This window comes from Procambarus clarkii, chromosome 58 (assembly GCF_040958095.1).
Source record: "Procambarus clarkii isolate CNS0578487 chromosome 58, FALCON_Pclarkii_2.0, whole genome shotgun sequence".
Lineage (NCBI taxonomy): Eukaryota > Metazoa > Arthropoda > Malacostraca > Decapoda > Cambaridae > Procambarus > Procambarus clarkii.
This window is the reverse complement of record NC_091207.1, coordinates 8346118-8364964: the sequence shown is the minus strand read 5'-3', so window position 1 is coordinate 8364964 and position 18847 is coordinate 8346118. Positions and strand designations below refer to the sequence as shown.

The 18847-nt window shown below is 43.4% G+C and overlaps 1 protein-coding gene across 1 annotated transcript in view; it reads right to left on the bottom strand.

Moving 5' to 3' along the window:
- LOC123767963 (importin-4) overlaps positions 1-18690 on the bottom strand; it is a 75244-nt gene extending 56554 nt beyond the window's left edge. The window contains exons 1-3 of the mRNA XM_045758173.2: positions 18529-18690; positions 3941-4113; positions 294-468 (exon numbers count right to left, since the gene is read on the bottom strand). Of these exons, the coding sequence (XP_045614129.1) occupies positions 294-468; positions 3941-4113; positions 18529-18675 (495 nt within the window). The 5' untranslated portion in view covers positions 18676-18690. The remainder of the gene's footprint in view (positions 1-293; positions 469-3940; positions 4114-18528) is intronic.
- Between the last annotated feature and the right edge of the window lie 157 nt (positions 18691-18847).

Genomic DNA, 18847 nt, shown 5'->3' with positions numbered 1-18847 from the left:
CCCTGAGAAGGTGCAGGCAGCATGGCTTACACGAAGCTCAATCATTAACATGCTAGGTACAACCCACTTGGACGATTTATGAATCAAGGAAGCATAATGTGTGCCATCAAAATGTAAGTTTTCACTTTATTTTAAACATCATATCCTTTAATCTTTCATGTACTTAATCTTTAATAGACTTAAAGGAAAGAAGGTTTGCTAATATAGTGTGTTGATATTGTATGATTCGTTGGTAATATTTTGTACAGTACAATATAATAAAATTAAATACAGAAAGCATTATTTATACATACCTGTCTCTCCTGCACATTTTGCGACTGGACCATTTGTTGAATGAATTGCAAAAGTGCCGGCCAGTTACCTGCTTGTAACTCATGGCGTGCAATCACGCCCACAAACTGTGCAATGGCATTCCGCACACTATTTTCTGGTTCCCTTACCAGCGCTTGTAAGACACCCTCTTTAATGCTGAGAAGAAAATAGTAGATATTAATACAGAAATGATTGTTATTGTCAATACCATACTGTATGTGCTAATAGAAATACTTTACTGGTTGCTTAATGTATTGCAATTGTATGTTAATGTTGATTTGTCTGGGCTTTACACACGATGTTAATATCGATATAATGTACCTCGAGACATGAAAAAATCCTGCTATAGTTTCATGGTTACCTTAATAATATGTGAATGTGGTTATCATCACAAGTGTTACTACACAAATGCGGTAATCGTCATTACATAAAATTCCGTCATTATTAAATGATTCGTATACCAATGATGTTGATGTGGTTTTCTCAACTCTATATGGTTGCAATGAAGTAAACCAAGTTAACCAACCATTTAAACATAATAATAAAGGAACTACAAAAGGCCTATTGGTCCATATGAGGCTGCTCCTATTTATAATAATAATTCATTGTGTGGGGGGACAGGCAGTCAGAGTATATATACATGTTAGACTTCTATCAAGGCCCCCTCCCCACAAAGGATAAATTACTGACCCTCCCCAGGATGCAACCCCACAACAAGCTAACTCCTGAGTACCTACTTACTGCTAGGTGAACAGGAACATTAGGTGAATGTGCCCAACATTCCTATCCCACCCAGGATTCAAATCCAGAATTCTTGATCAAGTCGAAAATGAACCCGACTACTACTACAACGAAACCTCGGTACACAAACTTAACATTTTAGGTGGGCAGAGACGGATAATGCGTCCATAAATAACTACGGATGTCCGGCAGGGATGCATATTGCGTCCAAAATCAAAATATGTTAAAATTTCATCCCCCCCCCCCCAGATCATTATGTGATTAGTTTAAAAATGCGCACCTTTAGATTGCAAACAATTTAACACAAAAATGAACGACATAGCATGACAATTGAGGTCAGAACACTGGAAAGATTATAAATACCCGTGTGGTGATGAGCGTCCAAAATTAAAATTGTTAAAATTCCATATATTCTCTGGTTATTATGGGACTACCTATAGTTCCAAAATGTGCGCCTTTCGACTGCAAACAATTTAATACCAAAATGAACGACGTAGCACGAAAATTGAGTCAACAGAACTGAAAAGGGTATAAATATTTGAGTGCAGGGCGATGGGTACGAGCTCACGGGTAAATCTCGGCCGAACTTTGGGTGTGCTGCGGGTGGCACGCTGGACCATTTGATTTTATATGCACAGATCATTTTAGAGAATTTTATTGGCAACAATTTTAAACCAAAATGAACGACATAGCAAGAAAATTAAGGTGAGAAAAGTGAAAAGTTTACACACACACACACACTTTAGTGCGGTTGCGCGCTCACGGGTAAGCGGCCAAACAAATGATTTTCGGGTTTGCTGCGGGGAACACAACATTTTTTTTGTTACCTTGTATGCATATACCCCTTTAGAGAATTCTATTGCGAGCAATTTGATACCAAAATGAAAGACAGCACGAAACTTGAGGTGATAAAACTGTAAAGAGTATACACATTTTTGTGTGGGTGCGTGCTCACGGAAAATGCCAGGCCGACCTTGGGGTGGCCTGAGGCGCACACGCCGGGCCGCACAGTGTTAATTGGTGAAGGCCAGTCGAGTGCCGATCTGTTCGAGTACTGAACAATTTTTTCCCATGTAAATTGGATTAATCCATTCCAGACCACAAATATATTAACACTTTCCGGCTCCAGGCGAAAGTAAAAAAAACAACCGTAAGTGCTCCCGGCATTTTGTCGCGTTAGCGTAAAAACAAAAATGTGTATACTCTTTTTACTCTCCTGACCTTAGTTCTCGAGCTACGTATTTCATTTTGGTACCAACGTGTTCGCAATAAAATTCTCTAGAAGAACATCAGTAAAAAAAAGTCACGAAACATATAGGGATACCAGCACCAAATAAATAACAGCGAAGATGACTCGCCGTGAGCGCCCAACAGCAACAAAATGTTTTTACTCTTGGGATTGTCATCACCTCCACACTTGTCCTACAGCGTTAATTTTGGTATCAATGGACTCACAATGAAATTCCCAACACGGTGATATGAATATAAGAGTAGAATAATGATTGCGGCCAGCCCGCAAGAGTGTGGGAAGTGGTGAAATTGTTACCCGGTATCAGTAACGGGACGACGCACGGCGCTTTGAAAGTTTATACTTATTTCACTCTCATGACATTATTATTCTATGTACGTCATTCATTTTTGTGTCAATGTGTTCGCAATAGAATGTTCTATGAGCCCGTAGGTAAAAAAAGATCAACAAAGCGTAAGATAGAATAGCGCCAAATATAAAACATAGCCGGAAAGTGTTAATACAATAAATGAATTAAATAAATGCAAATACTGTATACACTTTACTTGCAATTAGAAGAGTTGATTGAATATGTGTAAGGTGGTGAGGCAGAGGAAGAGATATTATTCTTTGGCATGGGGAGTCCTCTAACATTATCACAGCTTTGTCAGGACAATTTTTTTCAAGAAAACAATAAAAGATGCACACATTTCATTCATTGCTAACAAGTTCGTCAGAGGAAGTGAGTAAGAGTTTAGAAATGAAGAATGAATGAAAATTTAGAATGCGAGAGTAAAGAAGACGCAAGAGTAACCGCGAGAGTAAATAGTTGAAAACACGTAAGATAATAAGGGGACCCTAGAGCCAAATAGTTCTTGAAGGCACTCAAACTTGAGAGCAAGAACAGACACGCGGGCACCAATCATATTTTTCTATGAATTCTTTTTTCATCGCAATTGTGGTTCTATGTAATTTTCTTTTTGCTTGGCTCTTATAACTAACTTAGGTGCCACGGTTACTTATTTACACTAAGAATATCCAAAATAGTCAAGAAAACACAAGATAGTTTAGAGAAGTCTAGTGGTGTTATGCACTGAATGACAAAAACTGGTAAACCGACTCGTCTAGGACACGTGTTTATGTTTGAGTGCTGAACAAACAGTCGACTATCGAACATGAACACAGCATTCGAGTGCCAAATTGTTCGAGTAGAGGTCGGTCGAGTACAGAGGTTCCACTGTATATTGATCAATGGGAGCTGTCTCGTATGGGCCAATATTTCACTAAAGTTATAAGGTACTGTCTTTAAATTATAAAAATAGTTTTTAAATCCCCTATATAAGTTTTTATTCATGTGCAGCAAAACAGAAATGTTATAAATGTACAATGTGGAAAATTCAACAGTATTTCCTTGCAAGTCATGAAATTAGAAAAATATTTGACAGGATATAGAAACAATATAAACATTACTGTACCACCTAAGCATTGGATACAACAGCAATTAGTTATATAATGCATGCATTGCAAATTGACTATTCAATTTACTAAGTTCTCTTCAAACTCTCAATAAAATTATAAATAATCAAGTATTAAGAAAAACAAATACTGTATAATGAAAACTAGAAAACAACACTACAGTATTTTCCTTGGGAAACTTACCCATTTTTAACATCAACTTCCAGTTTGGTCCAATGACGAGCCTTTCCAAGTCTCTTACGAAGGATGACTGCTGCATACTGTCTTACCTGGGGATCCGAAGATGTCCCCATCACCTTGCACAACTCTCCAACCACACCTGGGGTCTTGAGCGCCTCTCCCAGTTCCTTCGTTCCCTGAAATGTAAACAATGCACTGTGTAGATGAAAGGCTCAATATTGATTTTAGTGACATTTATTTAATATCAAGTACAGTATAGCTTTGATGATGATTTCTTCAAGTAGAGGACTGCACCTTCTAATGGTCAGTCAGGGGTGGATTGAGAATTCTCCAGTCTTCCACTTCATCTTGAAAGTCAGGCAGATAAAAAAAAAAATTGCTGACAAAAATGGCATGATATCAGTTGATGATTGCAAGAATCAATATCCCGCAGCCGTCTCTGACTGTTTTGTTGACTATTACATACTGTGAGGACGTTGAACAACCGCGGACCTCTGATGTTCATGCAGTGCTCTCTGATTGTGCCTATGGCACCTCTGCTCTTCATTGGTTCTATCTTGCATTTTCTTCCATATCGTTCACTCCAGTATGTTGTTATTTTACTGTGTAGATTTGGGACCTGGCCCTCCAGTATTTTCCATGTGTATATTATTTGGTATCTCTCTCTCGTCTCCTTTCTAGAGAGTACATTTGGAGAGCTTTGAGACACTCCCAATAACTTAGGTGTTTTATCTCGTCTATGCGTGCCGTATATGTTCTCTGTATTCCCTCTATTTCAGCAATCTCTCCTGCTCTGAAGGGGGAATTGAGTACTGAGCAGTACTCGAGACAGGACAACACAAGTGACTTGAAGAGTACAACCATTGTGATGGGATCCCTCGATTTGAAAGTTCTCGTAATCCATCCGGTCATTTTTCTGACTGACGCGATATTTGCTTGGTTATGTTCCCTAAATGTTAGATCGTCAGACATCATTATTCCCAAATCCTTGACATACTGTTTTTCTACTATGGGAAGATTCGATTGTGTTTTGTACCCTGTATTATGTTTCAGATCCTCAATTTTGCCGTACCCGAGTACCTGAAATTTATCACTGTTAAACATGTAATTTTCTGCTGCTCAATCGAAAACTTTGTTAACATCTGCTTGTAGTTTTTCAATGTCTTCAGCAGAGGTAATTTTCATGCTGATTTTTGTGTAATCTGCAAAGGACGACACGAAGCTGTGACGTGTATTTTTGTCTATATCAGATACGAGAATAAGGAACAGTAGCGGTGCAAGGACTGTACCTTGAGGTACAGCAGAGGTGCCATAGGCACAATCAGAGAACACTGTACTGTATAATCATCATGAGGTCGCCGGCTGTTCAACGTCCTCCCAGCGAGCATCAGAAATATTGCCGGAACAACCGTGAACATCTTCAGGAGAAAACTAGACTGTTTTCTAAAAGACGTTCCGTTCTGGACCAACCGGGCTGTGGTGGGTATGTGGGCCTGCGGGCCACTCCAAGCAACAGCCTGGTGAACCAAACTCTCACAAGTTGAGCCTGGCCTCAGGACGGGCTTGGGGAGAAGAACAACTCCCAGAACCCCATCAACCAGGTAACGGAGTGGTAGTGTTAGAAGGGTGGTGTTTTGGGAGGGGGGGGGTATTGATTTGAGTGGGGTGGTGCTGGTTTGTGGGGGGGGGGTGCTGGTTTGTAGGGGGGAGGATGGTGCTGGTTTGTAGGGGGGAGGATGGTGCTGGTTTGTGGGGGGGAGGATGGTGCTGGTTTGTGGGGGGGAGGATGGTGCTGGTTTGTAGGGGGGAGGATGGTGCTGGTTTGTGGGGGGGAGGATGGTGCTGGTTTGTGGGGGGGTGGTGGTGCTGGTGTGTAATTACCTAAGTGTAATTACCTAAGTGTAGTTACAGGATGAGAGCTACGCTCGTGGTGTCCCGTCTTCCCAGCACTCTGTCATATAACGCTTTGAAACTACTGACGGTCTTGGCCTCCACCACCTTCTCACTTAACTTGTTCCAACCGTCTACCACTCTATTTGCGAAGGTGAATTTTCTTATATTTCTTCGGCATCTGTGTTTAGCTAGTTTAAATCTATGACCTCTTGTTCTTGAAGTGCCAGGTCTAAGGAAATCTTACCTGTAGATTTTATCAATTCCTGTTACTATTTTGTATGTAGTGATCATATCACCTCTTTTTCTTCTGTCTTCTAGTTTTGGCATGTTTAATGCTTCTAACCTCTCCTCGTAGCTCTTACCCTTCAGTTCTGGGAGCCACTTAGTAGCATGTCTTTGCACCTTTTCCAGTTTGTTGATGTGCTTCTTAAGATATGGGCACCACACAACAGCTGCATATTCTAGCTTTGGAATAACAAAAGTCATGAACAATTTCTTTAGTATATCGCCATCCATGTATTTAAATGCAATTCTGAACTTAGAAAGCATAGCATAGGCTCCTTGCACAATATTCTTTATGTGGTCCTCAGGTGATAGTTTTCTATCTAGAACCACCCCTAGATCTCTTTCTTAATCAGAATTCTTTAAAGATTTCTCACATAATATATAGGTTGTGTGGGGTCTATGTTCTCCTATTCCACATTCCATAACATGACATTTATTAACATTAATTCCATTTGCCAAGTGGTGCTCCATCTACTTATTTTGTCCAGGTCTTCTTGAAGGGCATGACAATCATCTAAATTTCTTATCCTTCCTATTATCTTAGCATCATCAGCAAACATGTTCATATAATTCTCTATACCAACTGGTAGATCATTTATGTAGACAATAAACATCACTGGTGCAAGAACTGAACCCTGTGGTACTCCACTTGTGACATTTCTCCATTCCGATACATTGCCTCTGATTACTGCCCTCATTTTTTTATCAGTCAGAAAATTTTTCATCCATGATAGAAGCTTACCTGTCACCCCTCCAATATTTTCCAGTTTCCAGAACAACCTCTTATGTGGAACTCTGTCGATAGCCTTTTTTAGGTCCAGATAGATGCAGTCAACCCAACCATCTCTTTCCTGTAATATCTCTGTGGCTCGATCATAGAAACTGAGTAAATTCGATACACAGGATCTTCCAGATCGAAAACCATACTGTCTCTCTGATATTATATCATTTCTCTCTAGGTGTTCTACCCATTTAGTTTTGATTAGTTTTTCCAATACTTTCACTATTACACTTGTCAATGATACAGGTCTATAATTGAGGGGGTCTTCCCTGCTGCCACTTTTGTAGATTGGAACTATGTTAGCCTGTTTCCACACGTCTGCTACGATTCCTGTACACAGGGATGCCTGAAAGATCAGGTGAAGTGGAATGCTGAGCTCAGATGCACATTCTCTCAGAACCCATGGTGAAACGCCATCTGGGCCAGCTGCTTTGTTCTTACCGAGCTCCTTGAGCATTTTCTTCCACTTCGTCTCTAGTCACCTCTATGTGCTCTATGTTGTTCTCTGGAATTCTTATTGTATCTGGTTCCCTAAAGATTTCATTTTGTACAAACACACTTTGGAACTTTTCGTTTAGTGTTTCACACATTTCCTTTTCATCTTCCATGAATCTATTTCCCATTTTCAACCTCTGAATATTATCCTTTACCTGCAATTTGATGTTTATGAATTTATAGAATAGACCTGGTTCTGTTTTACATTTGTCTGCAATCCCTTTTTCAAAATTTCTTTCTGCCTCTCTCCTCACTGCCGTGTAGTTGTTTCTTGCATCTTTGTATCGCTGGTATGTTTGGGGGTTCGGCCTCTTCCTGTATTGATTCCATTTTTGTGTCTTTTGGTCTCTAGCCCTCTCGCAATTTCTATTGAACCAATCCTGTTTCCTAGTTCTGCATGTCTATTTTGGTATAAATTTTTTTGTGCCTTTATCATATATTTCACAAAACTTGACATACATCTCATTCACTTCCTTGCCTAGCATCAAGTCTGTCCAATTATACTCACTAAAAAAATTTCTAAGGTCACCATAATGTCCTCTCCTGAAGTCTGGTTTTTCAACTGCTTCAACCTCCTTATTTTCTTCCAGCTTATAACGCATTGCATACTTTATTCCCAAAAAGACATGGTCACTTTTACCCAAGGGAGGAAGGTACTGAATGACAAATATCTCTTCCTCCTTCCTGATAAATATCAAATCTAGCATGGAGGGAACGTCCCCTTCCCTCATCCTCGTAGCTTGTTTAACATGTTGATACAAGAATATTTCCAGGATGAGGTCTACAAATTTACAGGTCCAAAAATCTTCTGTTTTAGCTTCATATGCTTCCCAGTCTATGGATTTCAAGTTGAAGTCACCGACTATCAACAGTCGTGATCTATCGTTATCCGCTCTCGCTATAATCTCTCGCATTATTGTTATAAGGTTATCTTGAGGTTATCTTGAGATGTTTTCGGGGCTTTTTAGTGTCCCCGCGGCCCGGTCCTCGACCAGGCCTCCACCCACAGGAAGCAGCCCGTGACAGCTGACTAACACCCAGGTACCTATTTTACTGCTAGGTAACAGGGGCATAGGGTGAAAGAAACTGCCCAATGTTTCTCGCCGGCGCCTGGGATCGAACCCAGGACCACAGGATCACAAGTCGAGCGTGCTGTCCGCTCGGCCGACCGGCTCCCTAAGACCTTCACGTTTACTATCTAGCTCCTCCTTTGACCATGTGCTGCTTGGCGGTGGACTATATGCATTTATTATCATTAGTTTATCATCCTCATGGCAGATCTCTAGTGCTATTATGTCAACTTCTTGTGGATTGGCAGTCATTATTTCCTTCACCTTTAGGTGTTCTTTCACCAGCACAGCAACGCCACCGCCTTTCCTAATTTTTCTGTCCCGTCTCCAAATTGAGTAGCCCCTTGGGAATATGACCTCATTTAAAATTACATCTTCAAGTTTTGTCTCCGTGAGTGCAACAATGTCTGGTGTCTGCAGCTGTATTACATCACTTAACTCCAGTATCTTCGATCTCACTCCATCTATGTTGGTCTATGCAATCTTCAGGAACTTGTTCCCCCTCTCTCTATTGATTTTGTTGGTTTGCCTTTATGTACCACTTTACTGGTTTGCCTACCCCTATCACTTTGTAGAAAAAAGAATTTATTTCTTCTTCATTCCTGCTCTCATTTAAATGTTTTGCCTCGGCGAGGTTCAGTTTCAGCTTCTCTCTATCTTCTTTTGAAAGATCTCGTCTTAACGACCACCCTTTCCCATCCTCATCACTTTGCAATTTTCTAACATTCCTTAGTACTTCTTCCATCTGTTTGGCACCGTTTAGGGTGATCCTCAAAGGTCGATCTTTCCCTTTTACGTACCTGCCTATTCTCCTGTAGTCGCACACATTCTCTATGGTTGTAAGACCTTCCACGAGGCCAACAATTTTATCTACTACTTTAGCTTCTTCTACAGCTCTTTCTGACCTAGATGTTATCGCCTTTTCTTTGCAGCCAAAAATTATCAGGGACTTACTCCGATCAACTTACTCCGATGTGTGGGGGGGTGGTGGTGCTGGTGTGTAATTACCTAAGTGTAATTACTAAGTGTAGTTACAGGATGAGAGCTACGCTCATGGTGTCCCGTCTTCCCAGCACTCTTTGTCATATAACGCTTTGAAACTACTGACGGTCTTGGCCTCTACCACCTTCTCACTTAACTTGTTCCAACCGTTTACCACTATTGCGAAGGTGAATTTTCTTATATTTCTTCGGCATCTGTGTTTAGCTAGTTTAAATCTATGACCTCTTGTTCTTGAAGTGCCAGGTCTCAGGAAATCTTCCCTGTCGATTTTATCAATTCCTGTTACTATTTTGTACGCAGTGATCATATCACCTCTTTTTCTTCTGTCTTCTAGTTTTGGCATGGTTAATGCTTCTAACCTCTCCTCGTAGCTCTTACCCTTCAGTTCTGGGAGCCACTTAGTAGCATGTCTTTGCACCTTTTCCAGTTTGTTGATGTGCTTCTTAAGATATGGGCACCACACAACAGCTGCATATTCTAGCTTTGGCCTAACAAAAGTCATGAACAATTTCTTTAGTATCTCGCCATCCATGTATTTAAATGCAATTCTGAAGTTAGAAAGCATTGCATAGGCTCCTTGCACAATATTCTTTATGTGGTCCTCAGGTGATAGTTTTCTATCTAGAACCACTCCTAGATCTCTTTCTTTATCAGAATTCTTTAAAGATTTCTCACATAATATATAGGTTGTGTGGGGTCTATGTTCTCCTATTCCACAGTCCATAACATGACATTTATTAACATTAAATTCCATTTGCCAAGTGGTGCTCCATATACTTATTTTGTCCAGGTCTTCTTGAAGGGCATGACAGTCATCTAAATTTCTTATCCTTCCTATTATCTTAGCATCATCAGCAAACATGTTCATATAATTCTCTATACCAACTGGTAGATCATTTATGTAGACAATAAACATCACTGGTGCAAGAACTGAACCCTGTGGTACTCCACTTGTGACATTTCTCCATTCCGATACATTGCCTCTGATTACTGCCCTCATTTTTCTATGTCAGAAAATTTATCATCCATGTTAGAAGCTTACCTGTCACCCCTCCAATATTTTCCAGTTTCCAGAACAACCTCTTATGTGGAACTCTGTCGAAAGCCTTTTTTAGGTCCAGATAGATGCAGTCAACCCAACCATCTCTTTCCTGTAATATCTCTGTGGCTCGATCATAGAAACTGAGTAAATTCGATACACAGGATCTTCCAGATCAAAAACCATAACCATGTGTGGGGGGGGGTGCTGGTGTGTGTGGGGGGGGGGGTGGTGCTGGTGTGTGGGGGGGGGGGTGCTGGTGTGTGTGGGGGGGTGGTGCTGGTGTGTGGGGGGGTGGTGCTGGTGTGTGGGGGGGTGGTGCTGGTGTGTGGGGGGGGTGGTGCTGGTTTGAGGGGGGTGGTGCTGGTTTGAGGGGGGTGGTGCTGGTTTGTGGGGGGTGGTGCTGGTTTGTGGGGGGTGGTGCTGGTTTGTAGGGGGTGGTGCTGGTTTGTGGGGGGTGGTGCTGGTTTGTGGGGGGTGGTGCTGGTTTGTGGGGGGTGGTGCTGGTTTGTGGGGGGGTGGTGCTGGTTTGTGGGGGGGTGGTGCTGGTTTGTGGGGGGGTGGTGCTGGTTTGTGGGGGGGGTGGTTCTGGTTTGTGGGGGGGTGGTGCTGGTTTGTGGGGGGGGGTGGTGCTGGTTTGTGGGGGGGGGTGGTGCTAGTTTGTGGGGGGGGGGGGGGGTGCTGGTTTGTGGGGGTGGTGGTGCTGGTTTGTGGGGGGTGGTGGTGCTGGTTTGTGGGGGGTGGTGGTGCTGGTTTGTGGGGGGTGGTGGTGCTGGTTTGTGGGGGGGTGGTGGTGCTGGTTTGTGGGGGGGTGGTGGTGCTGGTTTGTGGGGGGTGGTGGTGCTGGTTTGTGGGGGGTGGTGGTGCTGGTTTGTGGGGGGTGGTGGTGCTGGTTTGTGGGGGGTGGTGGTGCTGGTTTGTGGGGGGTGGTGGTGCTGGTTTGTGGGGGGTGGTGGTGCTGGTTTGTGGGGGGTGGTGGTGCTGGTTTGTGGGGGGTGGTGGTGCTGGTTTGTGGGGGGTGGTGGTGCTGGTTTGTGGGGGGTGGTGGTGCTGGTTTGTGGGGGGTGGTGGTGCTGGTTTGTGGGGGGTGGTGGTGCTGGTTTGTGGGGGGTGGTGGTGCTGGTTTGTGGGGGGTGGTGGTGCTGGTTTGTGGGGGGTGGTGGTGCTGGTTTGTGGGGGGTGGTGGTGCTGGTTTGTGGGGGGTGGTGGTGCTGGTTTGTGGGGGGGTTGGTGCTGGTTTGTGGGGGGGTTGGTGGTGCTGGTTTATGGGGTGGTGGTGCTGGTTTATGGGGTGGTGGTGCTGGTTTGTGGGGGGTGGTGCTGGTTTGTGGGGGGTGGTGCTGGTTTGTGGGGGGTGGTGCTGGTTTGTGGGGGGTGGTGCTGGTTTGTGGGGGGTGGTGCTGGTTTGTGGGGGGTGGTGCTGGTTTGTGGGGGGTGGTGCTGGTTTGTGGGGGGTGGTGCTGGTTTGTGGGGGGGGGTGCTGGTTTGTGGGGGGGTGGTGCTGGTTTGTGGGGGGGGGTGCTGGTTTGTGGGGGGGTGGTGCTGGTTTGTGGGGGGTGGTGCTGGTTTGTGGGTGGTGGTGCTGGTTTGTGGGGGGTGGTGCTGGTTTGTGGGGGGGTGGTGCTGGTTTGTGGGGGGGTGGTGCTGGTTTGTGGGGGGTGGTGCTGGTTTGTGGGAGGTGGTGCTGGTTTGTGGGGCGGGTGGTGCTGGTTTGTGGGGGGTGGTGCTGGTTTGTGGGGGGTGGTGCTGGTTTGTGGGGCGGGTGGTGCTGGTTTGTGGGGGTGGGGGGTGGCGCTGGTTTGTGGGGGAGGTGGTGCTGGTTTGTGGGGGAGGTGGTGCTGGTTTGTGGGGGGGGGTGGTGCTGGTTTGTGGGGGGGGTGGTGCTGGTTTGTGGGGGGTGGTGCTGGTTTGTGGGGGGGTGGTGCTGGTTTGTGGGGGTGGTGCTGGTTTGTGGGGGGTGGTGCTGGTTTGTGGGGGGTGGTGCTGGTTTGTGGGGATGATTTTGGTGTTGGAATATACAAGGTATACCTGCAGTGGGTTATGGGAGGAGTTCTACTCCCCAAACTCGGTACGTGGTCAAGTGATGGTGGAGGGTGGTGGTGGTGAGAGGCGAGTGAGGGAGATCACTTGTGTGTGCCTCCCTGTATTAAATAAATTGTCTTTATCTACCCAATCAATTCCTCTTGAGAATCTCGTATGTAGTGATCATGTCTGCCCTAATGCTTCTGTTGCCCAGCGATGTGAGGTTTAGTTCCCATAATCTCCTTGTAGCTCATACCCATCAGCTCGGGTACTAGTCTGGTGGCATACCTCTTAACTTTCTCCAAGTCTTGTGGTTGACAAGATACGGACTACATGCTGGAGCTACATATTCCAGGAGTGGCCTGGAGTATGCAGGATTAGTACTCACCTAGTTGTGCTTGCAGGGGTTGAGCTTTGGCTCTTTGGTCCTGCTTCTCAACTGTCAATCAACGGTGTACAGATTTCAGAGCCTATTGGGCTCTATCATATCTACATTTGAAACTGTGTAGTGTGTTTGCCTCCACCACATCACTGCCTAATGCATTCTTTCTAATGTGTCTGTGGCTCATTTGAGTACTCTGTTTCCACCTGTGTGCCCTCGTTCATGTTCCACCCATGCTAAAGTTTGTCTTTGTCCACTATGTCAATTCCTTTAAGATTTTTGTAGGTGGTGATCATGTCTCCCCTTATTCTTGTGTTTTCCTGGGTCATCTTGTGTTTTCCTGAGCTCATCTCTCTCAGCTCTGGACTAGTCTGGTAACACCCCAGAATCATCGCAAGGTAACCACAAGCTAATATCTCTAAATCTTCTCTCTGTCTTGTGTTTAACTAGGTATGGACTCAAGGCTTCGGGATTGGTCTGACATAAGTGTATACAAGGTTCAAAACGATTCCTCATAAGTTTCTAAAGGCAGTTCTTATGTTGGCCAATCTAGAATATGTTGCTGATGATATCCTTTAGCTGTGGTCTTCTAGGGACAGGTTTGGTGTGATATCAACCCCCAGATCTTTCTATTTAACTCTTGTAGGATTTCACCTCCCAGATGGTACCTTATGTTTGGCATCATGCTCCCTTCACCCAATTTTATTACTTTACACTTTCCTTAGTTAAACTTTAGTAGCCAATTTCTAGACCTTCCCTACAGTTTGTCCAGGTCTTCCTGTAGTCTAACTTCATCTGTCTTGATTCTTCTCATAATTTTTGCATCATCAAATATTTATTTATTTATATATTTAAATATAAGAAGTTACATTGGGTTTATTAGAGTACAAAGCATGATGTGTTTACATTCTTGTAATGCTACTAGTACGCACAGCGTTTCGGGCAGGTCCTTAATCTAACATAATATCAAGTACAGTAGGTAATTTCTAGCAAAATTTTTTAAATGTTAACAGGTACTATCATTGTAAGAAAATTTTAGAGATTAGTAGGTATATTAAAGCACATTGAAAGCTTTGATTGAAAGCATTGATAAGCTTGATTGATAATATGACAAAGATCAGTAGGCACATTAAAGCACACAGAGCACACATAACATGACAGCAATGTTTAATGGTAAAATTGTAAGGCTTAGGTATATATATTGGGGATTGGGTTGCACGCAAGAGGAACGAGTCTATACCTTCTGGAAGATTGTTTATACAGTATACATCAGAAACAGGATGGGTCCTAGTACAGAGCCCTGTGGGACTCCACTATTGACATCTCGCAACTCAGATGTCTCCCCCCCTCTCACAGTTACTCTTGTTTCCTGTTGCTTAGATACTCCATTATCCACTGAAGCATTCCTGCCTGTTTCTCCAACTTTTCTAACAGCTCTTACAGGGTACAATGTCAAAGGCTTTCTGACAATAAGAAAATGCAGTCCGCCCACCCTTCTCTTTCTTGTCTAATTTTTGTCGCCTGATCATAGAATTCTACTAAACCTGTGAGGCACGATTTATCATCCCTGAACTCGTGCTAATAGTGTGTAATAAAGCCGCTCCTCTCCAGATGTTCTACGAGCCTTTTCCTCACGATCTTCTTCATCACCTTGAATGGTATTCAAGTTGATGGTATGTATCTTCATCACCTTGAATGGTATTCAAGTTGATGGTATGTATATCACCTCCATCCCCTTGAATGGTACTTGCTTGATGGGGTTCTGAAAGTTGTTGTTCTCCCCAAGCCCGGCCCGAGGCCAGGCTTGACTTGTGAGTCTGGTCCACCAGGCTGTTGCTTGGAGCAGCCCGCAGGCCCATATACCCACCACAACCCGGTTGGTCCGGCACTCATTGAAGAAAACTATCACGTTTTCTCTTGAAGATGTCCACTGTTGTTCCGGCAATATTTCTTATGCTCGCTGGGAGGATGTTGAACAACCGTGGACCTCTGATGTTTATACAGTGTTCTCTGATTGTGACTATGAAACCCAATACTGGTTCTATTCTGCATTTTCTTCCATATTGTATTCAAGTTGATGATACTGTATATCACTTCCATCATCTTGAATGGTATAATAATAAATATTCATAGTGTCATAGTGTTATTCATGAAGCCAGAGTATATTCCTACACGTTTTGGCTTTTATCGAGGGCCCCCCCCCTCCACCCAGGCCGAATTACTGACCCTGTCCAGGATGCAACTCCACAACAAGCTGACTATGTCCTGAGTACCTACTCACTGCTATGTGAATAAAGGCATTAGGTGAAAGAAAATGTGCCCAACCATTTCAGTCCCATCAGGGATACGAACCCAGAATTCTCGATTGTGCATCGAGAACGAACCCGACTGTACTACCGGGACCCTCTCAAATGTACACTATGTACATGTGTATGTAATATTAATTTTTACATTCTTGAAAAGCCACTAACTCACATAGCGTTTCGGGCAGGTCCTTGATCTAATAGATAATTTTAAGTAGGTACTTGTAGCAAAATTTGAAGAACATTGATAGGTACATTGTAGTAAAATTTGAGAATTATCAAGTACATTGTAGCATAATTTGAGGACTATTAATACACATTATAGCAAAATTTGCATTCAACATAAATATAAGTTGATAACAGTGTTACAATGGTGAAGTTGCATGTCTTTGGCACATTTACTGGGAAAGTGGGTAGCACAAGAAAGAAAACGGATTTGAATTTCATCTCCCCATCCCCCTACCTCCCCCATCCTTTCCATTCCCTATGGACATCAAAGCGAAAGGTTTGAAGCACTAGGTAGGAAACCGAGGATGAAATTAGGTACTGTTTTACTTCTGAATACGGTGTAGGTTCGACATTTTTAATGCATTAGGGAATGAGTTACATAGACTAGGTCTCTTCATTTGCATAGTGTTTTCACAGATTTAGTTTGACTGGGAATATTCAGGAGATTTATTTCTGGTGGTGATTATGGGTTCTATTACTTCTGTCAAGGAAGAATTTCAGATCAGGAGTTGCATATAGGAACAAGGTTTTATACATGTAATTTTTTTTTTAAATATATACTAGAGTTTTTACATTCTTGTACAGCCACTAGCACACACAGCATTTCGGGCAAGTCCTTAATCCTATGTTCCCCAGAGTACGACCCCACCAAATCGTTTAACCATGTACTCATTTTACTGTTGGGTAAACAGAGACTATAGTTAGGGATTGATGCCAGTAAATTCTCCCGGGCCAGGATACGAACCCAGGACAAAGCGCTCGCGAAACGCCAGGCGAGTGTCTTACCACTACGCCACGGGGACTGCACTTGTCTAGGGATCAAAGAGCCAAAGCTCAACCCCCGCAAGCACAACTAGGCTAGTACTTGGTGTTGACTCAAGGTGCCTCTCTCAGTACATATTTAAATGCTCTCACCTTCTTAACATATGTGATCTCTCTTACCTTTAGCCCCTCTACACTCTCTCCTTTCTCTTATGTTGCTATCTCTCTTTCGCTTCATTCTCTGCCATTTGCAATCCTCCAGTTTTCTTCATTCCTATTTTTCAACCTCACTGGTATCCCTTTACTTCCACATTTTTTCCCCATTTACCTCTACCTTATTCTTATATTTCTACTTTATTCCCATCCTGTACATTCACATACTTCAATACTTTCCTATACAATACTGTACTTCAATACTTTCCTATACAATACTGTACTTCAATACTTTCCTATACAATACTGTACTTCAATACTTTCCTATACAATACTGTACTTCAATACTTTCCTATACAATACTGTACTTCAATACTTTCCTATACAATACTGTACTTCAATACTTTCCTATACAATACTGTACTTCAATACTTTCCTATACAATACTGTACTTCAATACATTCCTATACAATACTGTACTTCAATACTTTCCTATACTCGGCCCTAATCCTATACTATCATCTCAGGCTCTTCTCTTATAAATTGACTCAAAAACTTTTTCAATTCAATTCAATGTTTATTCACAAGAATGTGTGTACAAAGAACATACAAGTGATGTGCATTTATAGGGACAAGAGTTACACATACTAATGAGGCCACTAATACGAAGCCACCAACACGAAGCCCCAACACGAAGCCACTAATAGGCAATGTGTTTTCCATCCCGTGACCGTATAATGGTCCACGATGGACTCAAAGGATGTAAAACACTTTACGTTCAGGTTTCTAGATGTTACTATTGCTCGGCTTAGACTCGGTTACAAGTATCTCTGAGAATTCTCATTATCTGCTGATGTAGACCTGACCAAATGTAAACTGTGTCAACAAAATTATTCGCACACCCTCCGTCACTATGTGATGTAGGGCGAAAAGATACGTGAATTTTGAAACAATTCTATAACCAATGTTCCAGCGATGTGTAAATATTTCATTCAAAATGATCTGCTACCAAAAATTTTAGCCAAATATCCCTAGTTTGCAAACTGTAGGTAGTAACCGAGTGATTGTAACCTATCCACCGCTGCCCACTGGATGGGGGCGGTGTGCAGGACAAACATATCAATTGTGACACTAGCTCTCCACATATGTCAGTTGCTTAATTTAGAAATTGTACTTGTGGTCGATCTCGAACCCATTGTTGATGTGACGACTTATATTGAATGTTGTAACTAGCTCATCAAGATCGTAACTTGCTTAGCTAAATGAATTGTGGGGTTCAGTCCCTGAGCCCATTGTGCCTCTGTAACCCTTTCCACTACCGCCCACAAGATGGGTATGGGGTGCATAATAAATGAACTAAACTAAACGTTCAGATTCGTGGATTGGGATTAATTCCCACCCCCCACGTTCGTAGGACTTACTGTCCGCTAACAATCAATCTGTCAATCTAACAACTGTCCATTAGCAGTCAATTTATGGCAGTAACAATAATCCTCGCTATACGTTAAATATTATTGTTACATTAATAAACATTTTGTTAAATTTAGTTGTGCGTTTATTATCTTTGTTAAAAGATAATAAATAGAACTTAATTCAAAAACTTGTCTAGGGACAAAACACTTAAATTAGGTTAACAATACAATTATTTTTTTTTACTGCTATTAATGTGTTCAAGGAACATGGTAAATTTGACATACAAGAACAAAGTGGTGTGACCCCCTAAGGGAATGTCTTGTGTGACCAGCTGGCCACACTCTAGGCCTAGTAATGGTGACAATTAGCGCACTGTGCCTAAATGTGTGTGAGAGTGGGAGGTGTAGAGAGTGTGTGGGAGAGAGAGAGTGTGAGAGTAGACCAGACGGTGTTCATTGTTAGGGTGGGTCGAGGCTCCGGCGGCCCACCACCCTCACTGTCACCCCTCGCCCCACCCCCCGTCACCAGGCGACGGTGCTCCTGCACACCGTAACACCCGTCACCACACGGTAGGGGCCGGGGCGTGGCACCCTGACCCTCTGCAAGAAAACCCCATCGTCGCTCCACGTGAAACTTGGCCCCCTGACCGCCTCCCCCCCGGCGGGCCGCGCCTCTCCTGCCCCTCCACACCCGCACCAACACCCTGTCACCCCTCGCCCACCTCGCCCCGCCTCGCCCTCCTCGCCTCCACTACCCCACTCACCTCCTGGATAACAGCATTGTCGGGCACGAGGAGTTTGTTTAATATCTGGTGGAGCGTGGAGGCCATGGTGGCGGCGGCGGCGGTGGGTGACATCTGCCGGCGGCCGCTGCCACCACCCTCACGCCCGCCAACTATGAACCCAACCATGGCCGCCCACTCTCTCTCTCTCTTGTCTCTAGTGTTTCCACCACCCTCACAACCACGCCTCCTCTAACCCCAGCCACACACACACACGACACTTTCAATATTACGCGTATAAGAATTTGGTTAAAAATGTAAGGTTGACATTTAAGTCCCACCTAAGGAGACGTACGATATC